Below are 25,141 nucleotides of genomic sequence, written 5' to 3' on the forward strand. Positions count from 1 at the left end.
GGATTTGGTGTAAAGTGCAGAGCTGGTTCCATCTTTGTGTGCAGCTTTGGTTTGCTAAGCCCAGAGTGCAGGGTGAGGGTTACGCTGTAATAGGCTTGTGAGGCCTTGAATGCTTGGTTAACTCTCTGTTGCATAGAGAGCATCAGATTGAGGCGCCAGCTCTCCTGTCAGAAGGGACAGCAGCATCCTGATAATTCTGTTAGAATCCATTGACTGCCACCTTACAACTATTGGCTCAGTAGGACTTCCCTAAAATTGCTAGAAACACGTACAGAGATGAAAAGGCTGAGGCTTTATAACGGCATATGCATTGGTCAGGATGTAATAAATAACAAGTATAGAAGAGAGCTTGTGAGCGCTGTTTGAGATTTAGGGAGTTAGCTGATGAGGATAAAAATTACGATCTGCTGTGTAGGGTTTTGGTAAAAGAAAAACAACCCTGTCACAGTTAGAAGAGTTTCATCCTACAAGTGAGGATGGTCTAGAAATATGTCTACCTTTACAGAAGCTAGAGCCCAGCTTCAAATCATCTCAGTTCTCCCGTGTCAGTGATCATCTGGTACAGGCTAAGAGCAGATGTTGCTTCATTTAGAGACAAGCAAACATAAGGCATAAAGAGGGAATGTTAGAGGAAAATGCAAATAAATGTTAATAACATCCAAACTCGCTGGACAGGAGCTACGCAGTGGCGAGTAGGAGAGCAGAGCGGAGATGAGGACATGTGTTCTGAGTCTGCGCTGGTGTGGCCGTGCTTACGTAGCCAGTTGGAATAAGCAGAAGCAATTCCACCATTGGTCCAGAATAGAGGCAAACTCTTCACTTAAATCTGTAGCTGATTTAAAAGTTCAGTGGCTGAAGCTCTTTGTAGTGGCATAGGCCTTTAATGACAGTAGGAGAGTCATAAGTTCAAAGCCAGTTCTGGGCTATATATATAGCAGGATCCTGCTTCCCAAACCCCAACCCTCAAAAGAAAATCAATAGATGAGTCTAACAGAATATGAAAATAAATCTCAGTTCACATACAGTTAACACATTAGTAAGTGTGGATTGGGTGTGGACTGTGTGTGAGCACACACACACACACACACACACACACACTTAACACAATAGAAAGTACAGATTGGGGTGTGGTCTGCACACACAGTTATTAACACATTTCAAAGTGCAGATTGGGTGGGTGTGGTGGGCAATGCTTGCTAAACCCAGTGTTTAGGAAGCTGAGACAGGAGAATCACTGTGTTGGTTGCAGCTGCAGCAGCCCCAGAACTGCCATATCAGTCCAGGCAGGATTAGCAAAACTATAGTGGAGGGAAATGGGACAGCAGATCCCCTGTGACATGAGTAAGCATTTTAAATACTGATGCTTCAGTGGAACTCGGTGTTTTAGCTCTGTTTATTCTGTAAGGTCTGTAAGTTGTACTTGGGTCTAATTTAGGTTTTTGCTTTTGTCATTATACCCATGTACTTTTCATGGACAAGAGTCTGGTTTCTCCACTGAATAGTGTGAGATGTTGAAGCTCAGGTCTGGCTTGCTTCTAGTATCCTAAACCTGGATCTTGCCCATGTCAGATCAAGACACTGTGGTTCCTGTTTACTTACATTGAAAATCATCGGAACCACATGTGAGTTAATGTGTACTCCTAGAGTTCTCACTGACGTTACCTACAGCTTGAATTTGTACTTTATTTTCTTAGTATGTCGATTGAAACTGCTAAGTGATGAAGGAGAAACTCTGGAAGATGATTCATACATGTTTTTGACTTTCAGTTTAGCCCAATGGCCAAAGGACCTCAGCGGTACATGGTTTCTACTGGTGCTGATGGCACTGTTTGCTTTTGGCAGTGGGAGTTGGAGTCATTGAAGTTCAGGTGAGTGATCTGTTTGTGGTATTTCTCCTCTGTAATGTAAGGACGGATGGACATCTGATTGCCTCCTGAACTTGTTACTGCATCGCTTCCTGTCACCGTCACTGAGAGACGCTGAAAGGACTATAGCTCACTGTGGAGTAAGCGAATTCTAGTAGTACATGTGGACTGAGAGAAACGGAGAGTAAAGTATGGAATCAGAAATTCAGACAGTAGTATGGTATTCAAGAGCCTTTTGCTGCTGGAGAGTCGCAGCTGCAAGCTGTTTGTGACTTCTCAGTACCTAGTGTGGTCATGGACCTGAGGAACTAAAATGCTTATTAAAATTTAAAGGCTGATACTATACTCAGTTTGTATAGAATTTGTAAGATAATTTAGAAGATATATATATATATATATATATTTTAAAAAGATGGTCTCACTGAATAGTTCTGGCTTGACCTAAAACTTGCTATGCAGATTAGGCTGCCCTCTGACTCACAGGGATCCATGTGCCCCTTTGGGGTTAAAAGTTTGTGACATTGGAGCAGATACTTAGGAGTATGTCTTAAACTAAATTGGGAGATTTTGTGTGTGTGTGTGTGTGTGTGTGTGTGTTACCATGTTAGTGAACAACTCTTAAGATTATATACATGTAGCAAATGTTTAGTCTGAATTTATAATGTACCCCACCCTCCAACTTCAGTATTTTTGATAAAAATTAAAGATTGATACTGAGGTGTACTTTGTCTTATGTGAGGAGGAGCTAGATTCTGAAGTCCTTTCATTGATAAGGCATGTTGACATGGGCCACTTGGGTCTGCTACATTTATGTAGTGTTTGTGACTAAACTCAGATTTGTCTAAGCAAGCAGCCTACTAGTTGAGTTAGATCTCTAGCACAAGGAGCTGTTAATGATGTTAATGTGCTAGGCTTGAAGCAGTAGTTTAAAGCCAGTGATACAGCTCTTGGTAAAAGCTCCTACTCTGGAAACCTGATGACTGAGCTCCACCCCATGAGGTGGAGAGGAAACTCCTGGATGAGAATGGTGCACACCTCTGTGAGTGCACCATGGCATGTGTGCCCTCTACGGACACAACACCATGTACACCATGTCTGTAGTCATAGAACAACCTCCAGTGCTCTAATGGGTTTGTTACCGTGTATTCTAAAGGCATATCATCTTCTTTTAAAGTCCACGCCCCCTGAAGTTCACGGAAAAGCCGAGGCCTGGTGTGCAGATGCTGTGCTCCTCGTTCAGCGGGGGTAAGATCACGTGTGGTGCTGCTCTTAGTGTGACTCCATAGTCACTCAGTCAGAGGGTAGCTGATGACTTCTGTTCTCCATGTTGTTACATAACCTACAGTTACAATTTCACTTCTCCTGTACTTCATGTAGATCTTTAAGTACTGGGTTTAAGGGAACAAAGACAAACTTGAGACCGTAGAGGTAGGCTTGACAAGGAGGTGATGGGAGGTCACCCCACTCCCTTTCTTCCTTTTTCCTATCTGATAGTCATTGATACGTAAGAGAAAATGCCCAGCAAGGAAACTCATGGTGTCAATAAGCTGTTCTAAAGTTATGTGGCCATATGTAGAATATGGTTTCTTATGTTCTGCCTAATTTCAAATTTATTTATATTTAACACAGAGTCTTGGCAAAATTATAATCTTGATTCTTTTCTTGTCCAGTGGACTTGTTTACATATTTTGTAGACTAGGCCCAATGTGTTTTCCTGAGGAAGTGACATTGTTGCAGGTGAGGACTACACTGAAGCATCTGCTCAGAAGACAGGCTCTGCTTGTCTTTAGGTCTTTAGGGCACGGGTGCTCAGTAAGGCTGAGAAGAGATAGTGAGTGTTCCTAGTAGGGGTGACTGTTTTCACCCAAGCCTAGAGCAGCTTCATGGCTTATCTAAGGAGCTAGAGGACCCTGATTCCAGTCAGAACTTTGTGCTAAATGCATGGACATATGCTTGTTGGTGTATTTGTTGCAAGCCACACATTTAAACTTTAACATTTTTATTTCAGGTGGTATGTTTTTAGCCACAGGTAGTACTGATCATGTGATCAGAATGTATTTTTTGGGATTCGAAGCACCTGAAAAAATTGCCGAACTTGAAAGCCACACTGTAAGTATTTATTTTTTTAAATTCTGTAAATGGTTAATAATTCTTTTACTTCTAAGACCAATTTTACTAATTTAACTGGGTGGTTGTTGCTGAACAGATTACTTTTATTTATTTTTAAGATTTATTTATTTTATGCCACCACACTGGCCCTTTGTGTGCTTCTTAGGGCACAAACTTGTTCAGTGAATTAATACACAACATAGATAATAGTTTCCATATTTGCTTTTCCCCCTTTAGGACAAAGTTGATAGTATCCAGTTTTGTAACAATGGTGACCGGTAAGTGTTCATTTGCATCTCTGTATGTTTTCGGGCAAATAAAACACACTGCTTACTGCTACTATTAAATAGTTTTCTACTTTATGCTGTTTTTTATTTGTGTATAGTAACATGTCCCGAGACTTTCAAACTTGGTGGTGGTTGGTCCTAGGGCTTGAACTTGTCTTGTGCATGGTTGGGGGGTGTTCTGCCATTGAGCCCTAAAGCCAGCCTATACTTTTTCTGACATTGAAGTCTCAGCAGGTTTAAAACCATCATGCCTTCTTGTGAACTACATCAGCAGACAGTGGTTGAGTAGATGTGCTGTGTGAGGTCTTAGAGCTGTGTGCCTGCAGCTTCTGTAGTCCAGACTAGACTGACTGCCTGAAAAAGGAAGTCTAAGAAAGACATTTTCCTTCTGAGTAGGTTAAGAAACATCTTAAAGCAAGCAAGGAAACATCTTTAGGAGCAAGCATTTGGTAATCTGTATTACAATTACCTTCTGGCCTGTAGGATATGGCTGGCTTCTTTCTCATTCTGCGGTTTTAAACCTTGATTTTCATAGTTTGTATTTCAGTGTCTGTTGAGTTAGAATTTAAAATGGACAAGCTTAAGATGGAGTGGAGTTTGTTCTACTGCTAATTTCCTGACATCTTTTAAGTCCTCCTACCCCGTTAGGTACATTTTCTTCTCTTGAATTACATTGTTTTCCTAAAGTTCATTGTGCTTGTGAGACACCTCAGTTTGTAGTGTGTTGTGTTTTGTAGGGCCAGGCAAACAATAGTGAATCAGGGTTTTCCCCCATCTAGGCTTGTCCTGGATAATCTGACCTTTGAATAATATCATGTTCATCAGGATAGGTACTTTAAGACTTGTATTTCACTTGATGTTAATTATAGCACTCGGTAGCTATCATGTGAGTAGATTTTTCTGAATGTTTAAAGGTTCTTAAGTGGTAGCCGAGATGGAACAGCACGGATCTGGAGGTTTGAACAGTTGGAATGGAAAAGCATTTTACTGGACATGGCTGCCAGGATCTCAGGGTAAGTCACTGACAGTCTTACACATAGCTCAGTTGTTGGTGTGTTACACACACTGTTAACTTTGATGCAAGAGTTTAATATGCCTCCTATATATGGTGAATAACTATCGTCCAAGTTACTGACTTGTGTGTTTAAATACTTCAATCTCATAGCTGAATTAATGAAGGAACGTGCACCTGTGTATTTATTACTTTGACCAAAACTACCAGGAAATGGGCAAACGGAGAAAGGACTTACTGGCTCACAGTTCGAGGGCCTTCAGTCCACCATGGGAGGAGGATGTGGCAGAGCAGAGCAAGCAGAGACCAGGACAAGGGGTCAGCCGTGGGTAGGATGTAGGTCCTGCTAGGCCCACCTGCCACCCTTCCATAAACCCATTTTGTGATTAACCTACTGTGATGGGGCCAGAGTTCTCATGGTCCTGTCTATAAGTCACGGGCACATACAGAATTAACCATCACTTTGTACTTTTACTGTTATGTTGTTTTCAGGATTTGCATCTAAAATCTCCAGTGTGGAGGGGAAAACCCAACCAAACTATTTCTAGTGCTAAGAATAGGGTTTTAAGAATTAATTTTTGTGTGTGGGGTTGGAGTGGTAGAGGGGAGAATGTGCTGCTGCATTTGCGTTTCCGTGGAGGCCCGAGACCTGGAGCTGGAGTGGAGTCAGTGGCCCACTGTGAGTGCCTGGAACAGACCTAGGTGACCCCCTCTCTGCGAGAGAAGCCTGTACTCTTTTGCTTTCTCCCTAGCCACACCCCTCCTCCTTTTTTCTTTCCCTTTTGAAGGCAAGGCTGGCGCTGAATTGCTCATCCTCTTGTTTCCACTTCCTGCCACTGGATTATGTGACATGACCTCTGGGGCTGGGTAGAGTGTATATTTCTGGGTAGCTCTCTTTCTATTGCTGGATAAAATACCCTGACACAAATAGAGGAGAAAGGGTTTATTTGGCTTATAACTCAAAGTCCATTGTAGGGAAATGCTGGCAGGAGGAAGAGGAACAAATGCTGCCCACATATAGCTCAATCTCAGAATCTTCTCTAAGCTAACATAGCTCAGGATCTCTTGCCTAGGGAGTGGTGCTGTCCACAGTGGGCAGATGATTCTGCCTTGCGATGATACAGACAACCCTTACGTGTTCTCATGCTCATCTAAACAGTGCCTCAGTGACTTTGCAAGTGATTCCAGATTTTGTCAAGGAGGCGCATCTACTGCTGCCTGCCTTATGTATCCCTCTGGATAAACAAAAATAAATGAGTAAGAGTAGATGCTTTCTTGGAGATTGGATAACATAAGCAAATATAGTTTAAAAAACTAAATTTTTTAAAAAATTGGGCTTAACTTAGAGACTTTGCATGGTAAAATTGCGGCTTACAAAGTGGCTGAGGCTGGATGTGCTGGCACACACCTTTAATCCTAGCACTAAAGAAGCAGGTGGAACTTTGTAAGTTTGTGGCCAGTCTGGTCTACATAGCAAGTTTCAGAGCAGCCAGGGCTACACAGAGGACCCCACCATGCCCACCCCCAAATCAAAACGGAACAAAAACTCGGGTCAGTGGGCTTCGTTTGTTCTGTTTCTGGGTGATTGTGTCATGCAGGTTCTGTTCTAAAGCCCTGTCCTTGTGTCACTGTGATAAAATATCCCGAGAGACCCAACCAAAGCGAGCCAGTCTTTACTTGGTACCCAGGTTCAGATTATGGTCTGAGATGGCAGAGACGTGAAGCGGGACGTCCATCACCTTTGAGAGCAGAGAGCGATGGCTCAGCTCACTTTCTTCTCTGGAGAAACAGTTTCTGTAACCTGATAGACAGATGAACTCCCCCTGCTCTCTGTTCCCTTTCTTTCTGTCTCATGTAGCACAGGCTGACCTTTGAACTCATGTAGTGGAGGATAACCTGACCTGGAAGAGTCTCCTTTCTCTCTGCTGGAATTAGAGGCTTCTCGCCACTGCGATCAGACCCTTGATCAGTACTTGAGTGTGAGAAGCACTTTGTCAGTTTTGTTGTGCTCATATTGATGAGGGGCTGTGCACTGCGTGACCTGCTTCCTCAGTGAGCTTACATGTCTTTGTTTTGTAGAGACACATCTTCAGAGGAAGAGAGGTTTATGAAACCCAAAGTTACAATGATTGCTTGGAATCAGGATGACAGCACTGTGGTCACAGCTGTGAATGACCATGTCCTCAAGGTGTGGAGCTCTTACACTGGACAGCTGCTCCATAACTTACTGGTAGGCACTTTACCATGATGATCCAGAACTTTACATTTTTCTTACTAATGCTTTTATTATTGTTCTGTCTTCATGCATGTATGGACGTACATACTATGTATGTATGCCTTGTATATGCCTGATGCCCACAAAGGTCAGAGGAACTAGAGTTAGACAGTTGTGAGCTGCTGTGTTTCTGTAAATCACACCTAGGTTGAAATCAAGTGCTCTTAACCACAGAGCCATCCCTTTAGTCCCAGAATTTCTTTTTCTAAGGATTTATTTATTTTATATGTGGGAATACACTGTCGCTCTCTTCAGACACACCAGAAGAGGGCACCAGATCCCATTACAGATGGTTGTGAGCCACCATGTGGTTGCTGGGACTTGAACTCAGGACCTCGGGAAGAGCAGGCAGTGCTGAGCCATCTGTTTAGCCCTGAGCCCCAGAAATTATAATTTATTTAATTAATTAAAAAAAAATTTGGGTGGGGTTTGTATAGCTGTGGCTACCCTGGAACTTTTAGACCAGACTGATCTTGATCTCAAAAGATCCACTGGTCTCTGCCTGCTGTGTGCATGTGGTACCATTTCTGGCTCAGCATTTTAAAATAGTTTTTGAAACAGACAGTTCTGGTTTGGCTTTCATCCTGGTATCTCAGGAGGACCTTAAACATATGTTTTGTTTTTTGAGACGGCGTTTCTCTCTGCAGCTTGGTTATCTTAGAGCTTTCTACAAAATACTTGCCTGTCCTCAAACTCACAGGGTTGGTTGGTTGCCCTGAATTTAAAAAGATGTATTCATTTATTATTATTTTAATTATGTGTTACTGTGCAGAGGCTCTGCCTCAGAGCTAGAGTTGTGGAGCTGACAGTGCTCCTGAGCGTGAGCTCTGGAGGCTGGAAACACACACTCATGCACTGAGCTTTTCCAACACCCTCAGCTTCCGAAATCAGCGCTCTTAACTCTTTTCTCTGAAACTATAGCATAGATGTTATGCATATACTGGATAAACTTTTATATAAATGAGCCGAATGACTGGGGATTTTATATACATGTATAAATCACTGTTATAGTGTTAAAACCCTTATGTGCTATGACTTTAAAGATTTCCAACATATAACTTGCAGACTGTCCTTAATATTATGACTTTGTTGAATAAAGGGACATGCTGATGAAGTGTTTGTTTTGGAGACACATCCCTTTGATTCCAGAATTATGTTATCTGCAGGACACGACGGCAGCATATTTATATGGGATATTACAAAAGGCATCAAGATGAAGCATTACTTTAACATGGTGAGTGATGTGAGCTTTCACTTGTGCTTCTTTGCATTGTGAGAGTGAGCAGGTGCTAACAGACGCGGCCACTGTTCTACACACCAAGGGGAACGGAAGCTTATTGCATGTCTCATAGCACATGTATGTGACAGTCTTTAAATTCAGTAGGTGCTCTGAAGTTACCCTGATAGCTCTTTCTATATTTAGTTCAGTGTGCTAATTTTTTATTTTTCTTAAGTTTATTTGGGTGTGCAGATGATCTGCTTGTGTAGGGTGTTTCTGTAGTGCCCACAGAGTCTAGAAAACGGCAGCAGCAGATTTCTGGACCTGGGATTTAGATGGTGTTCCACTGGGACTGGAGTTAAAGATGGTTGTGCCACCACATGGGTGCTGCTGGGAATTGAACACTGGGCACTCAGAGGAGACTGTAATCTTCCCTGCTTTACCATCTCCAGCCTGGCTGTCTAGATCCCTGTATAAAATGATTCCAGAACCAAATTAGGATCCTTCTGTAGGATTTACGACACATCCATGGTAGGAACGAAAGGGGTGCAATCCAGGTCAGTTAGATGAGTTGCTCCAGTGCCTTTCAGAGTGATAGCTATGACCATATGTCACACCAACACTAGCTTGTCACTCAACCCATTCAAACTTCACGCTCCTCTTTATTCTGTCCACTTATGCTCGTCTCCCCCACACTCCTGAGTGAGGCTCCCACACCTCTCGGCATTTACCAGAATCCTCTCTTCTGTCCAGTGTCCCACCTCCTATTTTCTGCCTCAGCTCATTGGCTATTGGCTTTTTTTATTGACAAGTGGTGTATAGAATCTCTCTACACAGATTTTTTTTTTTTTAAATGCAAAAACACAAGCCTCGGTTTTCTCACACGTTGTCTTAGGCACTTAATATGTTATTAATGTCACTTGGTGTGCATAAGATAATTTAAAATATTCGGTTAAAATGGCATTAATCAGGTTATCCAACATAAAATATTCTTAATTCTCACTACTGTATGTATTTTGTGTCTGTAAATACTCCTCATCTTCCTGCCTCTTCCTGGTCTTACACAGGGTTACAGGTGTGTCATGTCTGGATCATTCTTCAATGTTGTCCGTGTCTGTACAGTTTGGAGGTTTTTATTATTTCATTCTCTTGAGACCTTTTCATACTTGTAAATGTGAATTCAGATTATCAGGGATGAAAATAACATACTTAATTTTCTCTTTTTGGAGTCTTGGGCTTTTAAACTGTACCACTGCATTGCTTTGAATCTCTTCGTACATCATTGATAGTGAAGTTGAGATTTTGTGTGTGCACGTGTGTGCATGTATAGGCTAGAAGGCAATCTCAGAGTTGTTCCTCAGAGCACTGGCCATCTTCTCTCTGTGAGACTCTCCCCATTTAGTCTTGCCTATCCTGGAACGCTGTAGATAAGGAAGGCCTTCAGCTCACAGAGGCTCACCTGCCTTTGCCTCTTCAGTACTGGGATTAAAGCCCTGTACTATCATGCCTGAAACTCTGAATAGTTCAGTACCTTAAGATGGAATAATTTATTTATTAGCATTAAATGCAGTTAACAGTTTCAGATAGCTCAATTAAACCAGTGTTCAGGCATCTCTGAAAATTGTCTCTGTATTTCAGTTATTAGGAAATACACCTAAACCATGGACATAAGTCACAGGTATATCCATCTCTTCAATATGTGTTAAACTGGCCAGGCATACCCTTTTAATGCCAGCACTGGGGGTGCAGAATCGGGCAGATCTCTGTGAGTTTCAGGCCACCTAGGTCTACATAGTGAGGTGGGTAGAGCTGGAGAAGTGGCTCAGTAGTAAGTTCATACTTCCTGACAAGAACCAGAGTTGACTGCCGTCTACCACTAGGTGCTGTGCATGTGCACAAAACGCCCTCTCATGTACATATAATTGGGACCCTCAAAAGTAAATCTGTAAAACTTGGGCAAGGACTTTAACATGTGAGCCAGGCATGGTAGCCCACACCTATAGTAAGAATTACAATGCAAGAACATTTGGGAGCTGAGACAGGATGGTGAGGTTAGTTTGACTTTAATAGTGAGCTTCATTCGAGCCTGGGCTGGGGTGTAAGGCCTTGTCTCAACACACACACACACGCACGCACTCGTACACACACACACACACACACACACACACACACACACTCCCTCCCTCCCTCCCTCCCTCCCATGTAACCCTGGCTGACATGGAACTAGCTATGTGGACCTGACTGGCCTGGAATTCATAAGAGATCCTCTGGCCTCTGCTTCCTGGGGGTTGAGAGATTAAAGGTATATGCTACTGTTACTGGCTTCAGCAAAAAAATATATTCAGGTAGATGTGAATAATTCCTGAACAAAAGCATAATTGACTTTGTGTAACTTGGAGATGCTAAATCCGTGTAGTTTCACAGGTGAAAGAGGGGGTTGAAAGAATTCTCATTCTTGACATACACAGCATCTTTCATGAAAACTGGTTTGTAGCAAGGTGAGGAGCGAAGGTGTGAGCACCCACGACCTTGAGGGTTCTCAGTGTCAGTCTTGTTCATTAGAACTCAGTTAATTTCCATTTTCAAATACTAACTTTGGCTTCTGCAATTATTTCCCAGTATATAAGAGGATATTGGCCTCTTACCTATTAAGAAAGTTTAATAGAAGTGAAACCATTCACCTGTGAAATGAAGGGCACCTTTACTCTTGTTTTTATATGTTCATTTGATCGTTTTGAGAGTTAAGGATTAGATCTTTGAGGATTTTTCTAGTTTAATCTTTTCCCCTTACTTAGATGCCTGTGGGTCGATTTGACAGAATGCTTTCCTGGTACATGCAGAGCCCTGATGCAAACCCTAACTCTTAGTAAAAAGTTAAAGAATAAAACATTGGACATATTGTAGACAGTTACTTATTCCATTTTAAAGAGGTCTCTGTAGCACACTTTACTTGCTCAATAAATAATGACTCAGTGGTTAAGAACTTGATACTCTAGCCAAGGACTTAGGTGTGGGTCCCAGCACCCACATGGAGGTTCAGAACCATCAGTTAATTTTTAGAGATTTTGTGTCTTCTAACTACTGACAAATCAGGCATGAACATGGAGCACATATACAGGTAAATAAAGTGAATCTAAAATTTTGTTTATAGTGTTTGCATAGTGGCAGGAGAACTGGAGAGACTTGCCCAGGAACTGGGCTTGCTGTTTGCACATCAAGGCTGTGCTGACAACTGTCTGCACCTCTACCTCTAGCTGGTCTTGTGTCCTTTTAGCCTGTGTTGGCCCCTGTGAACATGAACATGTGGCGTGAACAGTAGTCATACACATAGAGCTAAAGCAAGCAGCTTATTAATGTGCCTACTGTTCTTTCCCCCGGCTTTCCTAGATCGAAGGACAAGGGCACGGAGCTGTGTTTGACTGCAAGTTTTCACAGGACGGACAACATTTTGCTTGTACAGATTCTCATGGACATCTTCTGATATTTGGTTTTGGATGCAGCAAGCCATATGAAAAGGTCATTTTTAATGCTTTCTTATAGCATATAAAATGAATAGCTGGGAGAGGAAGTTTGGAAATAGTTATTTAATTTCCTGATGTTTCTGATTTTAAGTACCTTTAATATTATTGTCTTTAACAAATACAAATCTCAAACTGTCATTCTATGATCTGTACTTTTATAGATTCCTGATCAGATGTTTTTCCATACGGACTACCGACCACTGATAAGAGATTCCAATAACTATGTCTTAGATGAGCAGACACAGCAGGCACCTCACCTTATGCCTCCACCATTCTTGGTAGATGTGGATGGAAACCCTCATCCAACCAAGTTCCAGAGATTAGTACCAGGCCGAGAAAACTCAGCGGACGAACATTTGGTTCCACAGCTAGGCTATGTGGCCACAAGTAAGTTCAAACTTCTTTTTTCTGTGTGCGTGTCTGTGTGTCTGCCTTTCAGATTCTGCCACATATTTCTGGTTTTCCTGTGTAGAGTAGGCTGGCCTTGAAATTGGAGTTCCGTAGCACTAGTAGAGATTGCAGGTGTGTTCTCTCCCTGGTGGTTAGTGACACCAGGCTGGAGACTGCGTCAGTGGGTCAAGGTACTGACTTGCTATATAGCCTGATGAAACTGGATTTGATGCCCAGGGCTTGTGGGAAGAGAACCAGTTGTCCTTATTTCCACATGGACGCTCTGTAGGCATCTGCTAGTGTGCTTGTGAGCACACACTTAAATAAATGTAAAGAATAACACAAGCCATTCTGATGCTTTTAGGTCACTAAGTGCTAATATTTTGCAGATCTATTTATGTATTTATTACTGTGAGACATTACATTTCAGTATCATATTACTATTAGTTTTAAGGACTCATTTATGTGTATGTTGTGTGACTTACGTTGGGCTTGTATTCCTCGAATTATTCGTCTTTTTTGTTCTTTGTGACTTTCTCTGCCTTTTGTTGTTTGTGGGTTTTTTTGTAGTCTCAGGGTTGACTCGAGGTCTTCATGAGTATTCAGCAAGCCAGCACTTTGGGTTATAGCCTCAGTGTTTTTATTTGAGGTAATGTCTTAGCCTTCTGTGAATTCTCACCATGAACCTCTGAAAAGGCATTATTTGAAAAGCAAAGACACTTTAATTTTTTCTTTTGTTTTTCAAGACCATTTCACTGAGTAACCTTGGCTGTCCTAGAACTCACTCCGTAGACTAGGTTGGCCTTGAGATTCACAGATGCACCTGCCTCTGCCTCCTGAATGCTGGGATTAAAGGTGTGAGCCACTGATCCCTGTATAAAGTACAACGATTTAGAAAGTCCAGCGATTGTGCTTGATGTAATGCTCAGTGCTAGTTACACTGTAATACCCAAGGCTCTGCATGCTGTAGTGGTTTGAGCATTTGCTTGGCTTTCAGAACACCCTGGGTTTGAAAACAGCACTCTAAAGAAAAGAGACACCCAGCTTTCCACTACCTAAGGCAATTTCCTTTTAGGACCTCTGGGGCAAGTGGAGACTGGTTGTCTTCTGCTGGACAATAGCCATATTCTTTTTCCTCAAGCTGGAAGAATGGCCACTGCTTCTGTTCCATGGCCACCGGTGGTGGCTGTTCCCAGACACAAGGTCTGGATAGCAGTTTTCAGTATGTGCAAATGAAGGGCCATAGTGTGCCGCAGGGTTAGAGGAACTCCAGGTAACTCGAAGGTTTTCTGTGACTTAGTCCTGCAGTGCTTCTGAATTAGTGACACACCTGTTGTGTAGGGTGTCTTCCTAGTTGGTGAGCTCTTGAAAACTACTTTACTAACCATAGTGGTTTGTTTCCGTTTTCCTTTGCTCAGGGAACTTGGAGTCTAGAGCCTTGTTGATGCTGGGCAGGCACTCCACCACTGAGCTTCATGTGCTTCTTTGTCATGATGACAGCTGTGTGTGACTTTGCAGGTGATGGGGAGGTAATTGAACAGATTATAAGCCTGCACACCAATGACAGCGGAGATGCAAGCCCAGAGTCCAGCGTCCTTGATGGCATGATCCGGCAGCTGCAGCAGCAGCAAGACCTGAGGCTGGGGGTGGATCAGGATGTGACTGCAAATGGACTTCCCAGTGGGGAAGGAACACCCCGAAGAGGGGGTGAGTATGAGTAAAATCCTGTGCTTTAACGTGAGAGCAATAAAACTAGTGTTCAATACTAGAGTGATAAGTGGATACGAGGTCTTTAAGCACTCTGGAAGGCTGTCGGCTGCCTCAGCTGTAGGGTAGGTTTTCAGAGTATATTAAATGCTTTTAAAGAAAAACTACTTCTAGCTTTCTCTAGCTTTGACAGTCACATCTTTTGGGCAGCCTAGTTGAGTGGAGACTTCCTTTTCGTAACTAAGCATTTGAGGATGAGCTCAGAGATCCCGGAACACTGTTACGGGTGGGATGCCTTAGTTAGGGTTTCATTTCCATGACCATCACAACTTCAGAGGTTTAATCCATTATCAACATAGCAGGAAACAACGGTATATAGGCAGACATGGTTCTGGGGGGACCTGTGTGCACATGTATGTATGTATGTATGCATATGTGTATGACTACCCATTTAGGTCAAAAGAGGGCTAGAGACACAGGTAGTTGTGAGCTGGGATCTGACCTGGGTCCTATATAAGAGCAGCAAGTGCTCTTAACCTGTGTGTGTGCGCGCACGTGCGCGCTTGCCTGTTTAAGTGTCCAAGTACTTGAGAGGGGCCAGAATATGGAGTAATTAAAAAGAAGAGGGTGGTAATTAAAAAATAAATTATTGTTAGAATTATACTGGTTTTTGTGTCTGCATGAGAGTGTGTGCATGTATGTGTTGTGTTGTGCGTGTGTGTGTGAGCAAGGCTCACAGAAACTATGTTCCCATGAAGCCAGGGTTGAGATGGTTTGCTCATATATCTGTCCCAGTTTAGGGGGCAGCTGTCCTTAACAAAGGTTTTCCCAAAGGCAAACTGTTCTGAAATAAAGATGCAGTGGAATACATTTGTATATTTTATAATTTCAGAATGTCTAGAAAAAGTTCATCAATTACTGATAAGTATTTCTACATTGTGGTTTTAGTTGTGTTAAAATTTTCTTCTTACAAGCTATTTTTAGCATGTCCTCTTTCTGTTCGGAGTGTGTGTTCTAGTAGGAAGAATGTGCTGTTGCTGTATGTTAAATGAACATAGTAATTTGAAATGTTTTAAAAAATACTTTCTGATAATCTTTTTCTAGGTTTTAGAAGACTGAGTTTAGATATTCAGTCTCCTCCAAACATTGGTCTTCGTCGGAGTGGGCAGGTTGAAGGTGTTCGTCAGATGCATCAGAATGCTCCCCGAAGTCAGATCGCTACGGAGCGTGACCTCCAGGCTTGGAAGCGAAGAGTAGTTGTTCCAGAGGCACCAGCAGGAATGTTCAGGTTCGTTGAAGGATCCATTCTTAACTGTTAGGAGAATGTTTTAATGTGGTTGTCTACACACAGCTTTGATCTCATTTGTTGTAGGAATAAACCTTGTAGGTATATTTCAGTAGTGGATGAATATGTTTTAACTGTGGAGAGATTTCAGAATTAATCCCTTCCATTGCTACTGCAGTGAACTTTGTCAGTGCCAGCTCTGTCTCATATGCGGAAACCCTCTTTCCTTCAGTGTCATTTGGAAATTCCCAGACGCATGATGCCTTATTTAGGAAAATTAGAATGTGTTCCTTACAATCAAGAATTATTTTCTTACCAAGAAAACTTTGACTATTTCCAGGTTACATCCTGTTTTACCTGTACTTTATGCTCATTGTTTCTAGTGAGATTTTAATGCATACTATCAAACCTTTAAAAAAATCAAGTACTGATAAAATTCGTATACTTTTATGCAGAAATGCTTAAAATCTGTACATTTATCTTTGTTTTTTAAAATAAAGTTGTTCAATTAAAAAAAATATTTTCTTTACAAATCTTTAAAAATAAGTAGTTCTTCCACATTGCCAAAGATGTAGTCAGTGCTGAAATTGCCAGATGTCTCAGAGGCACCATTTTTGCAAGGCTGCCATAAATGTTGTCATAAGGCAAGTGCAGCCTTTAGTACAGTTTTGTTACTACTGATGTCTGTGGCAGTGCCGTGGTGCTGCCCTGGCCATGTAGCGGTGCCATGGTGGTGTTTACTTTTCATGGTTACTTAAATAGAGCGGTTTATTCTTAATATTCTTGACCATCCAGTAGTAACTCAGATCTGTTTAAAAAAAAAAAGTGGACAAATCTCAAGTCTTATTTCTTTAGCTTTAAAATAATTCTTCCTTGAGCTTTGCTTTAATTCAGGTTTTTTTTTTTTTTAATGCAAAACTTGGGGTGGTAAGATTGTTGATTGATTAAGAGCACTGGCTGCTCTTCCAGAGGACTTGGGTTAGATTTTCAACATCCCCATGGTGGCTCACAACCATCTGTAACTAATTCTAGGGGACTAAATGGGGTTTACATGTGTAAGTGTGGGCAAAACACTCAAACCCATAGAAGGACTCCCCCCCATCAGTTTTTCTTTTTTTGGACATTCTTAACATAGCATGGTGAAGATACTAGCCTTTTCTACATTGATATTTATATCAAGTCAGCTGTTTTAGGACCAAGGGACCCTGAGTGTTTTCCACAGTGAAGACAGAAGCTGTGTTTAACCTATGGCAGCGGTAGCGTGCTCTAGGTTTGAATTGATCTCTCATCCTGTTCTGGACAGTGTTGATGACTGGATGTGGAGACAGGAATGCACAGCTGCTGTTCAGTGAGGTCTACAGCATGGGATTGAGTTCTTTGCAGGACGAAAATGCTGCTTTTAATTTCGTTTGCAGAAAGGAAGTATAGTCTTAGAAAAATCACAGGAGACATTTGGGAGTAGTGAAATGGGCTATTAGGTTGTGTTGGTTCTGATAGGACTATGCTTAATGCAAATTAATGAATGTTTTGTATCTAATACGAATAGGTATTCACATAAACTGAGGTTTTGCTTTTAATAAATTAGAAGATAAACATATAAATCTAAACTTGTCGGCAGTGTTTTTTGGGATGCGGATCCTTGTCTGACCTCAGTGGTAGCAGGATGACCCCTGACTACAATGAGGTGCTCTCTTGCTTCAGCCTCCTGAGGTCTGTTTCATGTAAATGGCTTCTGTGCTGCTTTAAAGGGCTGAGGACTAAGTGACGTTAAGCTGCAGTGTGGACTGTGGACTGAATCTAAGAGCTTCTGTCACCACACATTTTATTTTGTAGGAGGCTGGAAGACATTCGCATCGAGAGAGGCGAGGAGGAGAGAAACCTGTATGTAATAGGGAGGAAAAAAAAAACTTTCCAGTTCCCACAAAAGGTAACTTGATTCTCCTTCCCTGGAAATGAGAAAATTATCATAGAATTAAAATTCAGTGGTCTTTGTGATTTATAAAATCACCAATCACCAATAGCTTTCTAAAGTATAGTTATTTATGGCTTAGTCTTTTGTTGGACATTTAAAGCCAACATAGAACTGTTGAGTTCTTTTTGTTTGTAAGACAAGGTTTCTTTTCGAGATTGTCTGTGCCTCTTGGGTGTGTATCTGTTACCACTACCACCTTGCTTAACTGTTGATTTCTTAGTATCGGGTTCTTGTGGCATTAAAGGGTCCTTGTCAATCAGGGTCTAATGACAGTACGTTAAGATCTCTTCCTGCCCTTTCCCAGCTGCTGACAGACTTCCTGAAGTAGCCATTGTCACAGCTGGGCTACATGAAGGTCCCCTCACTCTTGAAGTTCCAACAGTGTCAGTCTTGTGCTCCACTTGGGTTAGGATGTTTGTACCCTCTAATGCTCAGGTGCTGGAAATTACACTTCCTTTGAGCAGAGTAGTTGAGGTCTGTCTTAAATAAGCTGTGTAGTAGACCTTACATTGCCGGGAAACTTTCGTCTTTTGTTTTGGTGTGTCCCTGCTGTCCTGGCCCGTGCTCTATGGGTGATGTTTGCCTTGAACTCCACATGTGCTATCACTGCCTGGAAAACTTTTAAGACTTATTTTACCATGTGTGTGTTTGCCTGTGAAAGCTAGGAGGTGTTGGATTATCTAGATATGTGTCCTCTCTCTCTCTCTCTCTCTCTCTCTCTCTCTCTCTCTCTCTTTCTCTTTCCTTTTTTCTTTCTTTCATCACTGCATAGCCAAAGCTACTGCAAGCCTCTATCTTTAGTGTGGTAGGATTGCACAGGTGTGTGCCAGCAGGCAGGTTTGTGGGATTCTGGGAATCCAGCTACTTAAGGGTTGTACTTGGTTTTGAGCATTTACCAACTGAGTGGTAACATGGTAGCATATAAGGCAGTGTGTGCATGGTGAATGTGAACTGCCCTGGTCTTTAAGCTTTCCAAGGAACTAGAAGTAAAAACACCAACTTATAGTTAACAGTGTGGCAAATTGTTTTCAATCTTTGTGTCCTTTAAGGCCATAAAAGTTCACCCCACGTAGTGTGCATTTGCTGCAGTGATTCGCATGTTTCTGTTTCAGTCACATTCGATGGTTTTGGTGTCCCAGTCTAGACAACGGACTTGTAGGCGCAAATATGCAAATTATAGTAGAAGAAATGCTGGCCTGTGTGAGCTATCGTCTGGAAATGAATCTTCGGGCTCCATCAGACACGTGAGTAGAAAGACTGGGGTCACCTGGTGTGGATTTGCCCGACCCCTGTGTACACACATGATGTTAGGGATTAAAGAGATCTAGGCATGGTAGGCAGATTGTGGGCATCACCCCTCCACCCTTCTGACCTCTTGACCTTGAGGAAGAGTCTTCCTGTATCTTAAAGTGGGGGAGGGCCTTTGGACTTGGGAGTTTACTGTCTCCCACATACTTGCAGCCTGTGCCCACAGGTTCTGCTGAGTTTGTCTTAATTCGTTAATAATAATAGTTTTTTATATATATATAAAACTTTTTTTTTTTTTTTTTTTTTTGTGGGAGTGGAGGTCTAAGCATGCCATGCTGTATTGGTGGAGTCTGCCTATAGCCTGGGTCAGAGAGCTCTGCTGATTGCCTGTGGGCTCTGGATCCAATAGAGTCAACAGGCCTGACAGCAAGCACCTTTGTCCCCACACTGAGCATTCTCACTGGCCCTTAATTCTTTACTGTGAGATAAAGATGACACGTCACAAGTTTGGCTTTGACCATTGCCATCTGTTGGAGAAAGGAACGTGGTTTTGTTATGCCTGAAAGGCTGCCTGTTGTCCCATTTTCCTGTGTGTTGTCTGAACTGACAGGTGCCTCTCCGAGTGGTTGACCTTCTTTATTTCTGTTGTAAAGTTTGAGACAAGTTCTTGGTGAGTGGCCAGGTTGGCCTCACCATCCTTTCTCTGTCCTTGGAGAGAGGACTAGCAGCTGCCACCAAGCTTGGCTGAGGTCTTTAGTATACAGGTCTGCATACCATATGCACGTATAATGCAATAATAGCTAAACATTCTGTAAAATTCATGTGTGTGAGCACACTGTAGCTGTCAGACACACCAGGAGAGGGCATCGGATCTCGATTGTGAGCCACCATGTGGGTGCTGGGAATTGAACTCAGGACCTCTGGAAGAGCAGTCAGTGCTCTTAACCACTGAGCTATCTCTTCAGTCTGTCTCTGCTTTGTAACTTGTAACAGTAGTGCTCTCACACAGGAGACATGTATTGGGAATATCCTAGTGTGTGCATACAGACCATATGTTGTTTATCCATTTGTTAGCTGATGGGTATTTGAATTGCTTTTGCTTTTCAGCCATTCATGTTTGTGGCTGGCATTCCTGTGCAGCTCTCTCTGAGGACTTGTCACCCTCACACCCCACACACTGTGCCTTTGTTTATACTGCTGTAGCTGGAGGGTGGCATGGTGTGGTTTCCATTTCCATCTAACCCTGCACAGTTAAATATTTAAAGTTCACAGATGGTTGTGAGACGCCATATGACTGTTGGGAGCCAGGTTCAGGAAGTATTTTTATCCAGTGAGTCCCATTTCCCCTTACTTCTTGTTCTTGAGATAGTCTCTTTGTGTAGCTCTGGCTGTACCCTGGAACTAATTCTGTAGTCAGTTAACTGGTCTTAACTCACAAATCTGCTTGTCTGTGTCTCAGTGCTGGGATTAAAGGAGTATACCACTACCACTTGACACTTGCCTTGATTTTCTTTTTGAAACATTATATTTATGAATTTATTTTTATATGTGTCTGTGTGTGAATTTATGTGTGCCACAGCTTGGGCACAGAGGCCAGAGTCCATATTGAGAAAGGTGGCTTTGCTTTTCCATTGGGTATATCTTGAAGTTCAAACTCAGTTTATCCACTGCATTGGTGAGTGCTTTTACCTACTAAGCCATGTTGCCAGCCCTGTTCAGTTTTACTGTTATTTACATCTTTATAGACTAAAGGCAGCATCTCCTATACTCTAGACTTGCTCCGTGCTCACTGTGTCGCTTACATGACATTTCTGGTCTTCCGCTGCTGGGTTCTCTTGCCTTATGTGGTGCTGAGGATGGTACCCAGGGTTCCCGTTGCTGGCTAGGCAAGTACTCTTCCAGCTACTCTTCTCTGCTCTTTAATTAAAACAGCAACAAAGCAAGAATTGCCCAGACTGGCTTCAACCAGGTGTCTCTCTGCCTCAGCTTCTTGAGTACCTGGGACTCTGGAGCATGTACCCCACCTCTGGTTACCACAGCACTTTTCTTCCTCCTTAACTCGCCATTCCAGGACATCATTTAAAAGAACCATAGATTGTATTGTGTTTCAGGTTGGCCTCTTGCCTTTCATAACACACACTGACACATTCTCCATGACTTCTGGCTTGATAGCTCATCTGTTTTTGCTATATTCCATTCAGTATAACCTTCATTATTCCCCAGTCTGAATGGAATGCTTTGGTTTTGAATTCTGACAAATGAACGTGAGGATGAGAAGCATTTGTGTGTAAGTTGTGAACATAGCCTTATGTCAGGAGCTTCCTGGAAACCAAGGATTGGGTGAGTCCTGTTTGGCATCGAGGCAGTCAGTCTTTCAGAGTGCCTACGTCATTTTGTGTTCTCATTAGCAACAAAGGAGCATCCCTGTTGACTCACATCCTTTTCAAGATGTTTCTATCCTCCATCATTGGTGTTCAGTATGACTGCAGTTAAAATCCCACTAAGTAAACTTTTGAAGATATTGGAAAACTTGTAAAATTGCATAGAGAGAAGAAAAGCACTGGGCAGCTAACGTAAGGTTGGAAGAACATACTGTCATTGTGGTTTTTAAGAAAGTGGTGTTGGTGGAAGAACAGACAGAAAGGTCAGGGCAACAACATGAGGAGTGGACAGCTGACCAAAGGACAACTCACTTCTGCAGCTACCTTCGACATGAGTTTCTCAGTGTGGCTCTGGTGCTACATGCCTGCGTCACTGATCCCCAAGGCTGAGACTCTTTCTATGGAGAAAGAGGAAGTAACACAGCTCAGAGTGAGTGCCGCCGAATGTGAGTGAAAAGGAGAGTTGGGTGTTTGTATAACTGAAGATGAGGACATCGGAGTCCTCAGATAGCAGTGTCACTTTATGTGCAGTAGTCGAATTGGAAATTGGTAAATTTGAAATTTCAGAATTGCTCCAGCAAAGATACCTGTTAATGTTATGAGATAGACACAACAGCAAAGTGCCACAAATACTTGAAAAAACGTGAATTATGTATAAAGAGCTGTTGAAATGGAGTCATGGAAAATCAATCCTTTTTAAAATGGGAAAGCATCTACCACCCCCCTCATTAGTAAAGACACAGACAGGAAATCACACTTTCTAAAGGTACTGGCCATCTCATTTCGGCAGTCAAAAGCAAAACAGTCAGATGCAGATGCTCCTGTGTACCTCAGTACCAACAGCCAAAGCCCCAGTCTGTCCTGAGTGTGGTGGCTGTCAGCCTCACAGGTCCTCTTTAGAAACACCTTGATAAATACCAGAATTTAGAAGCTAGGCTTGGTGTTGCATATCTGTGATTGCAGGAAGGTCAGGAGTCCAAAGCCGTTCTTCAGTACCAAGTTTGTCTCTCAAAAGCCCTTTGTGGGTTTGTTTATTTTGTTTAATTGCATTTCTACTAAGTACTTGAGTTCCTTAGGCACTCTAGTCTTGTAGCAGCTTGTGTGTCGGGCAGCCTATAGGATCAAGATTTTCTTTCCTCTTGACTATCTAGGAGACATCCTGTGATCAGAGTGAAGGCTCTTGTTCTTCAGAAGACGATGAATGGAGAAGTGACAGAAGTGGGAGTGACAGCGACAGCCCAAGGTACCGTGAGTGTCCTCTCTGCCTCAGATGAAGACCAGTGCTAGACAGAACACCACACCCTACAGTGCTAACACTAATTATTCTTACACCTTTTTAAATGAGCATTCAGTGTGTGAGCAGCCTCCTCTTGTGTTTATTAGTAACTGTTTTAAATGTCTTTAGTTAGGATCCAGGTTTCAGTTATGATGAGATTGAAAACCTGGATCTTTTTCATATTGCTTTCCTCTACAAAACCTGGCCACCCCACGCAGCCTTCTCTGCTTCTATAGTGCACAGGCCATCTAGCCTTTGCTGTCTCTCTGTGGTGCTCTCTGCCCCAGCTTTGTCTTTGAACTCCATTGTGACTGTACCTGACTATTATCCCAAAGCACAAGAATATGCATGGCTCTCGTAATTTCCTTTGAGTTGTGCAATGCCCATGACATAAGTGCTAATCACACTGTGGAGATCTTGAGAGATGAATGCTTGATCCACCAGTAGTAGCCACAGCAGGTACCTGACCCCTTGCTGTGTGGTGAAGCTTCATAGTGTGCGAGAACTTCCTGCACAGTCTTTCCTTACTGTGACTTGTATCTGTTGCTACTTTCCTGCATTCACTTTAAGCTTTCTGTTTGGGATGAGTTGCTTCCCTCGGGCTCACTTGATATCTGCATTGTTGGTCTGTGATGCAGGTAGATTTATGAATCAGCATCTGCCAGTGTCCTGGAGGTGCTGGGGCTCTTCTTAGGGCTCTCTGTAGTAAGTCTTAGTAACTGTTTTGCATTCTGAGAGGGACATTATTGCTTGGCCAGAGACCTGACTTTGATCAGCTGTCATGTAGAGAGGGTACTTGACAGAAGAAGGGGCTTGAATGTGGCTCTGATGGTAGAGCTCTTGCCTGGTGCACACAGGGCTGTGGTTAGACCTCCAGTGCCGCAGAATGTAAGAAGCTCCTTATATTCCATATAATGTTTCTTCTTTCTAATGTTGGTGAAGAGTTCCTTGTTTATTCATTTTATGTGTATAAGTATTTTGCCTGTATGGAGTTTGTGCCCTGTGTGCATGTCTGTTGCCCAAGGCCAGAAGGTGGCAGATCCCTTGGAAAGGAAGTTCCTGACAGTTGTGACCCACCAGGAAGGTGCTGGAAATTGAGTCCAGCCCTGGAAGAACAGCTGGTGCTCTCAACATGAGCCATCTTTTCAGCCCTGGTGAAGATTTCTGTCTCCTTTATCCTGATCTGCAGTCTGTGGTTCCTAGCTGGTGGTGTAAGCAGGATGTTCAAGTTAAACCTAGGCTCTCCTCTTCCTCTCTCCATGTTTCCCTCCTTATTCCTCAGGGGTCCTATTATGAACTTGCTGTTAGTGCTTACATTCTCTTCTCATGAAATCTAAAGCACTCTCCTCTTGCAGTGACTCCTCATCTCAGTACTCTGATTGGACAGCTGACACGGGGATCAATTTGCAGCCTCCTTTAAGGATGTCCTGTCGACGTCGAGTGACTCGGTTCTGCAGTACTTCAGAGGATGAAATGTCCATGGAGAACATGTCTCCTCCTCAACGAAGGCGGAAGAGAAAGAAAGAAAGCAAGCCTAAAAGGGAGGTAAGAAATAAACAGGAAAAGAATGTGTACCTCTACTTGCATACAGTGTTGCTTTTCACTTCTGATTCCTTTTTTTTTTTGATTTTTTTTTTCTGATTTCTTTCTTCCTTCCTTCAGTCATGTGCATATGTATGTACTTGTCTTAGGGTTTTATTGCTGTGAACAGACACCATGTGCAAGGCAAGTCTTATAAAGGACAACATTTAACTGGGGCTGGCTTACAGGTTCAGAGGTTCAGTCCAGTATCATCCAGGCAGCTAAGGTGAGGGTGTCACTCCCACAGTGACACACCCAGACCAACAAGGCCATACCTCCTAATAGTGCCATTCCTTGGGCCCAGCATATACAAGCCATCACAGTACATACATATGTATATATGCTTGCATTGCTTGCCTTTTTCTGTAGTTCTCTCTAGTTTCTTCTCTTGGTTTTGAGATTGAATCCAGGACCTCAAACCTCATACTGTGCATATAGATGGTACAGAAAGCATGATTTTGTAGATTGTTCTTTTCAGAGTCCCCTTACTGTATTTATGAAACCGTGTCTTCCACTGCTATACTGCTTCAGCCTGGCTCATTGTCTTTCTGTTCAACTTTTCTTGAGTTTTGTTTATGTAAACAGATGTTCCTAAGGTTTTCCTTTTTTAAATTGTTGATGTCTTTTAGAAGTGGGTTTTTAAGGGTCTGTTACAAAGGAGTTAGAAGAAGGAACGTCCCACTGTTCTGAGTAGTGTCCATGTAGCTTTAGATCTGAATTGAGTTTGCTTCCAAGAGAAGACTTGAGGACACTCCCCCACCCCAAATAAAAAACAAACAACAGTCAAACCAACATCAGCTGCAACAATGTGGCTCTTTTTCTCTGTAGCTTTGACCATTCTGGCACCTGGCTGTCCCTAACTCAGTGCTGGGGTTAAGGGTGTGCCCCACTTCCTCCATTCCCCTCTTGTTTCCATGCTTGTCTTCTGTTTGTTAATCCTGATGCTTTCCTGCTAATGCAGCTGCTTCATTTCTTTATTATGTGCCAGTAGCCACTCTTTCCTGCCTCTGTTT

General features: G+C 42.5%; 1 protein-coding gene across 1 annotated transcript in view; it reads left to right on the top strand.

The window, feature by feature from the left end:
• Positions 1–25,141, top strand: part of BRWD1 (bromodomain and WD repeat domain containing 1) — a gene marked incomplete at its 3' end in the record, with an annotated part of 74,882 nt that overhangs the window by 18,382 nt on the left and 31,359 nt on the right. Inside the window, exons 9-23 of the mRNA XM_080919615.1 lie at positions 1,768–1,868; positions 3,040–3,110; positions 3,874–3,974; positions 4,212–4,252; positions 5,176–5,274; positions 7,353–7,503; positions 8,648–8,782; positions 12,155–12,283; positions 12,450–12,675; positions 14,197–14,385; positions 15,490–15,673; positions 17,504–17,597; positions 18,755–18,886; positions 22,423–22,514; positions 23,903–24,092. Of these exons, the coding sequence (XP_080775741.1) occupies positions 1,768–1,868; positions 3,040–3,110; positions 3,874–3,974; positions 4,212–4,252; positions 5,176–5,274; positions 7,353–7,503; positions 8,648–8,782; positions 12,155–12,283; positions 12,450–12,675; positions 14,197–14,385; positions 15,490–15,673; positions 17,504–17,597; positions 18,755–18,886; positions 22,423–22,514; positions 23,903–24,092 (1,935 nt within the window). The remainder of the gene's footprint in view (positions 1–1,767; positions 1,869–3,039; positions 3,111–3,873; positions 3,975–4,211; positions 4,253–5,175; positions 5,275–7,352; positions 7,504–8,647; positions 8,783–12,154; positions 12,284–12,449; positions 12,676–14,196; positions 14,386–15,489; positions 15,674–17,503; positions 17,598–18,754; positions 18,887–22,422; positions 22,515–23,902; positions 24,093–25,141) is intronic.

Source organism: Micromys minutus (assembly GCF_963924665.1).
Source record: "Micromys minutus genome assembly, chromosome: 7".
In the NCBI taxonomy this organism is placed as follows: Eukaryota; Metazoa; Chordata; class Mammalia; order Rodentia; family Muridae; genus Micromys; species Micromys minutus.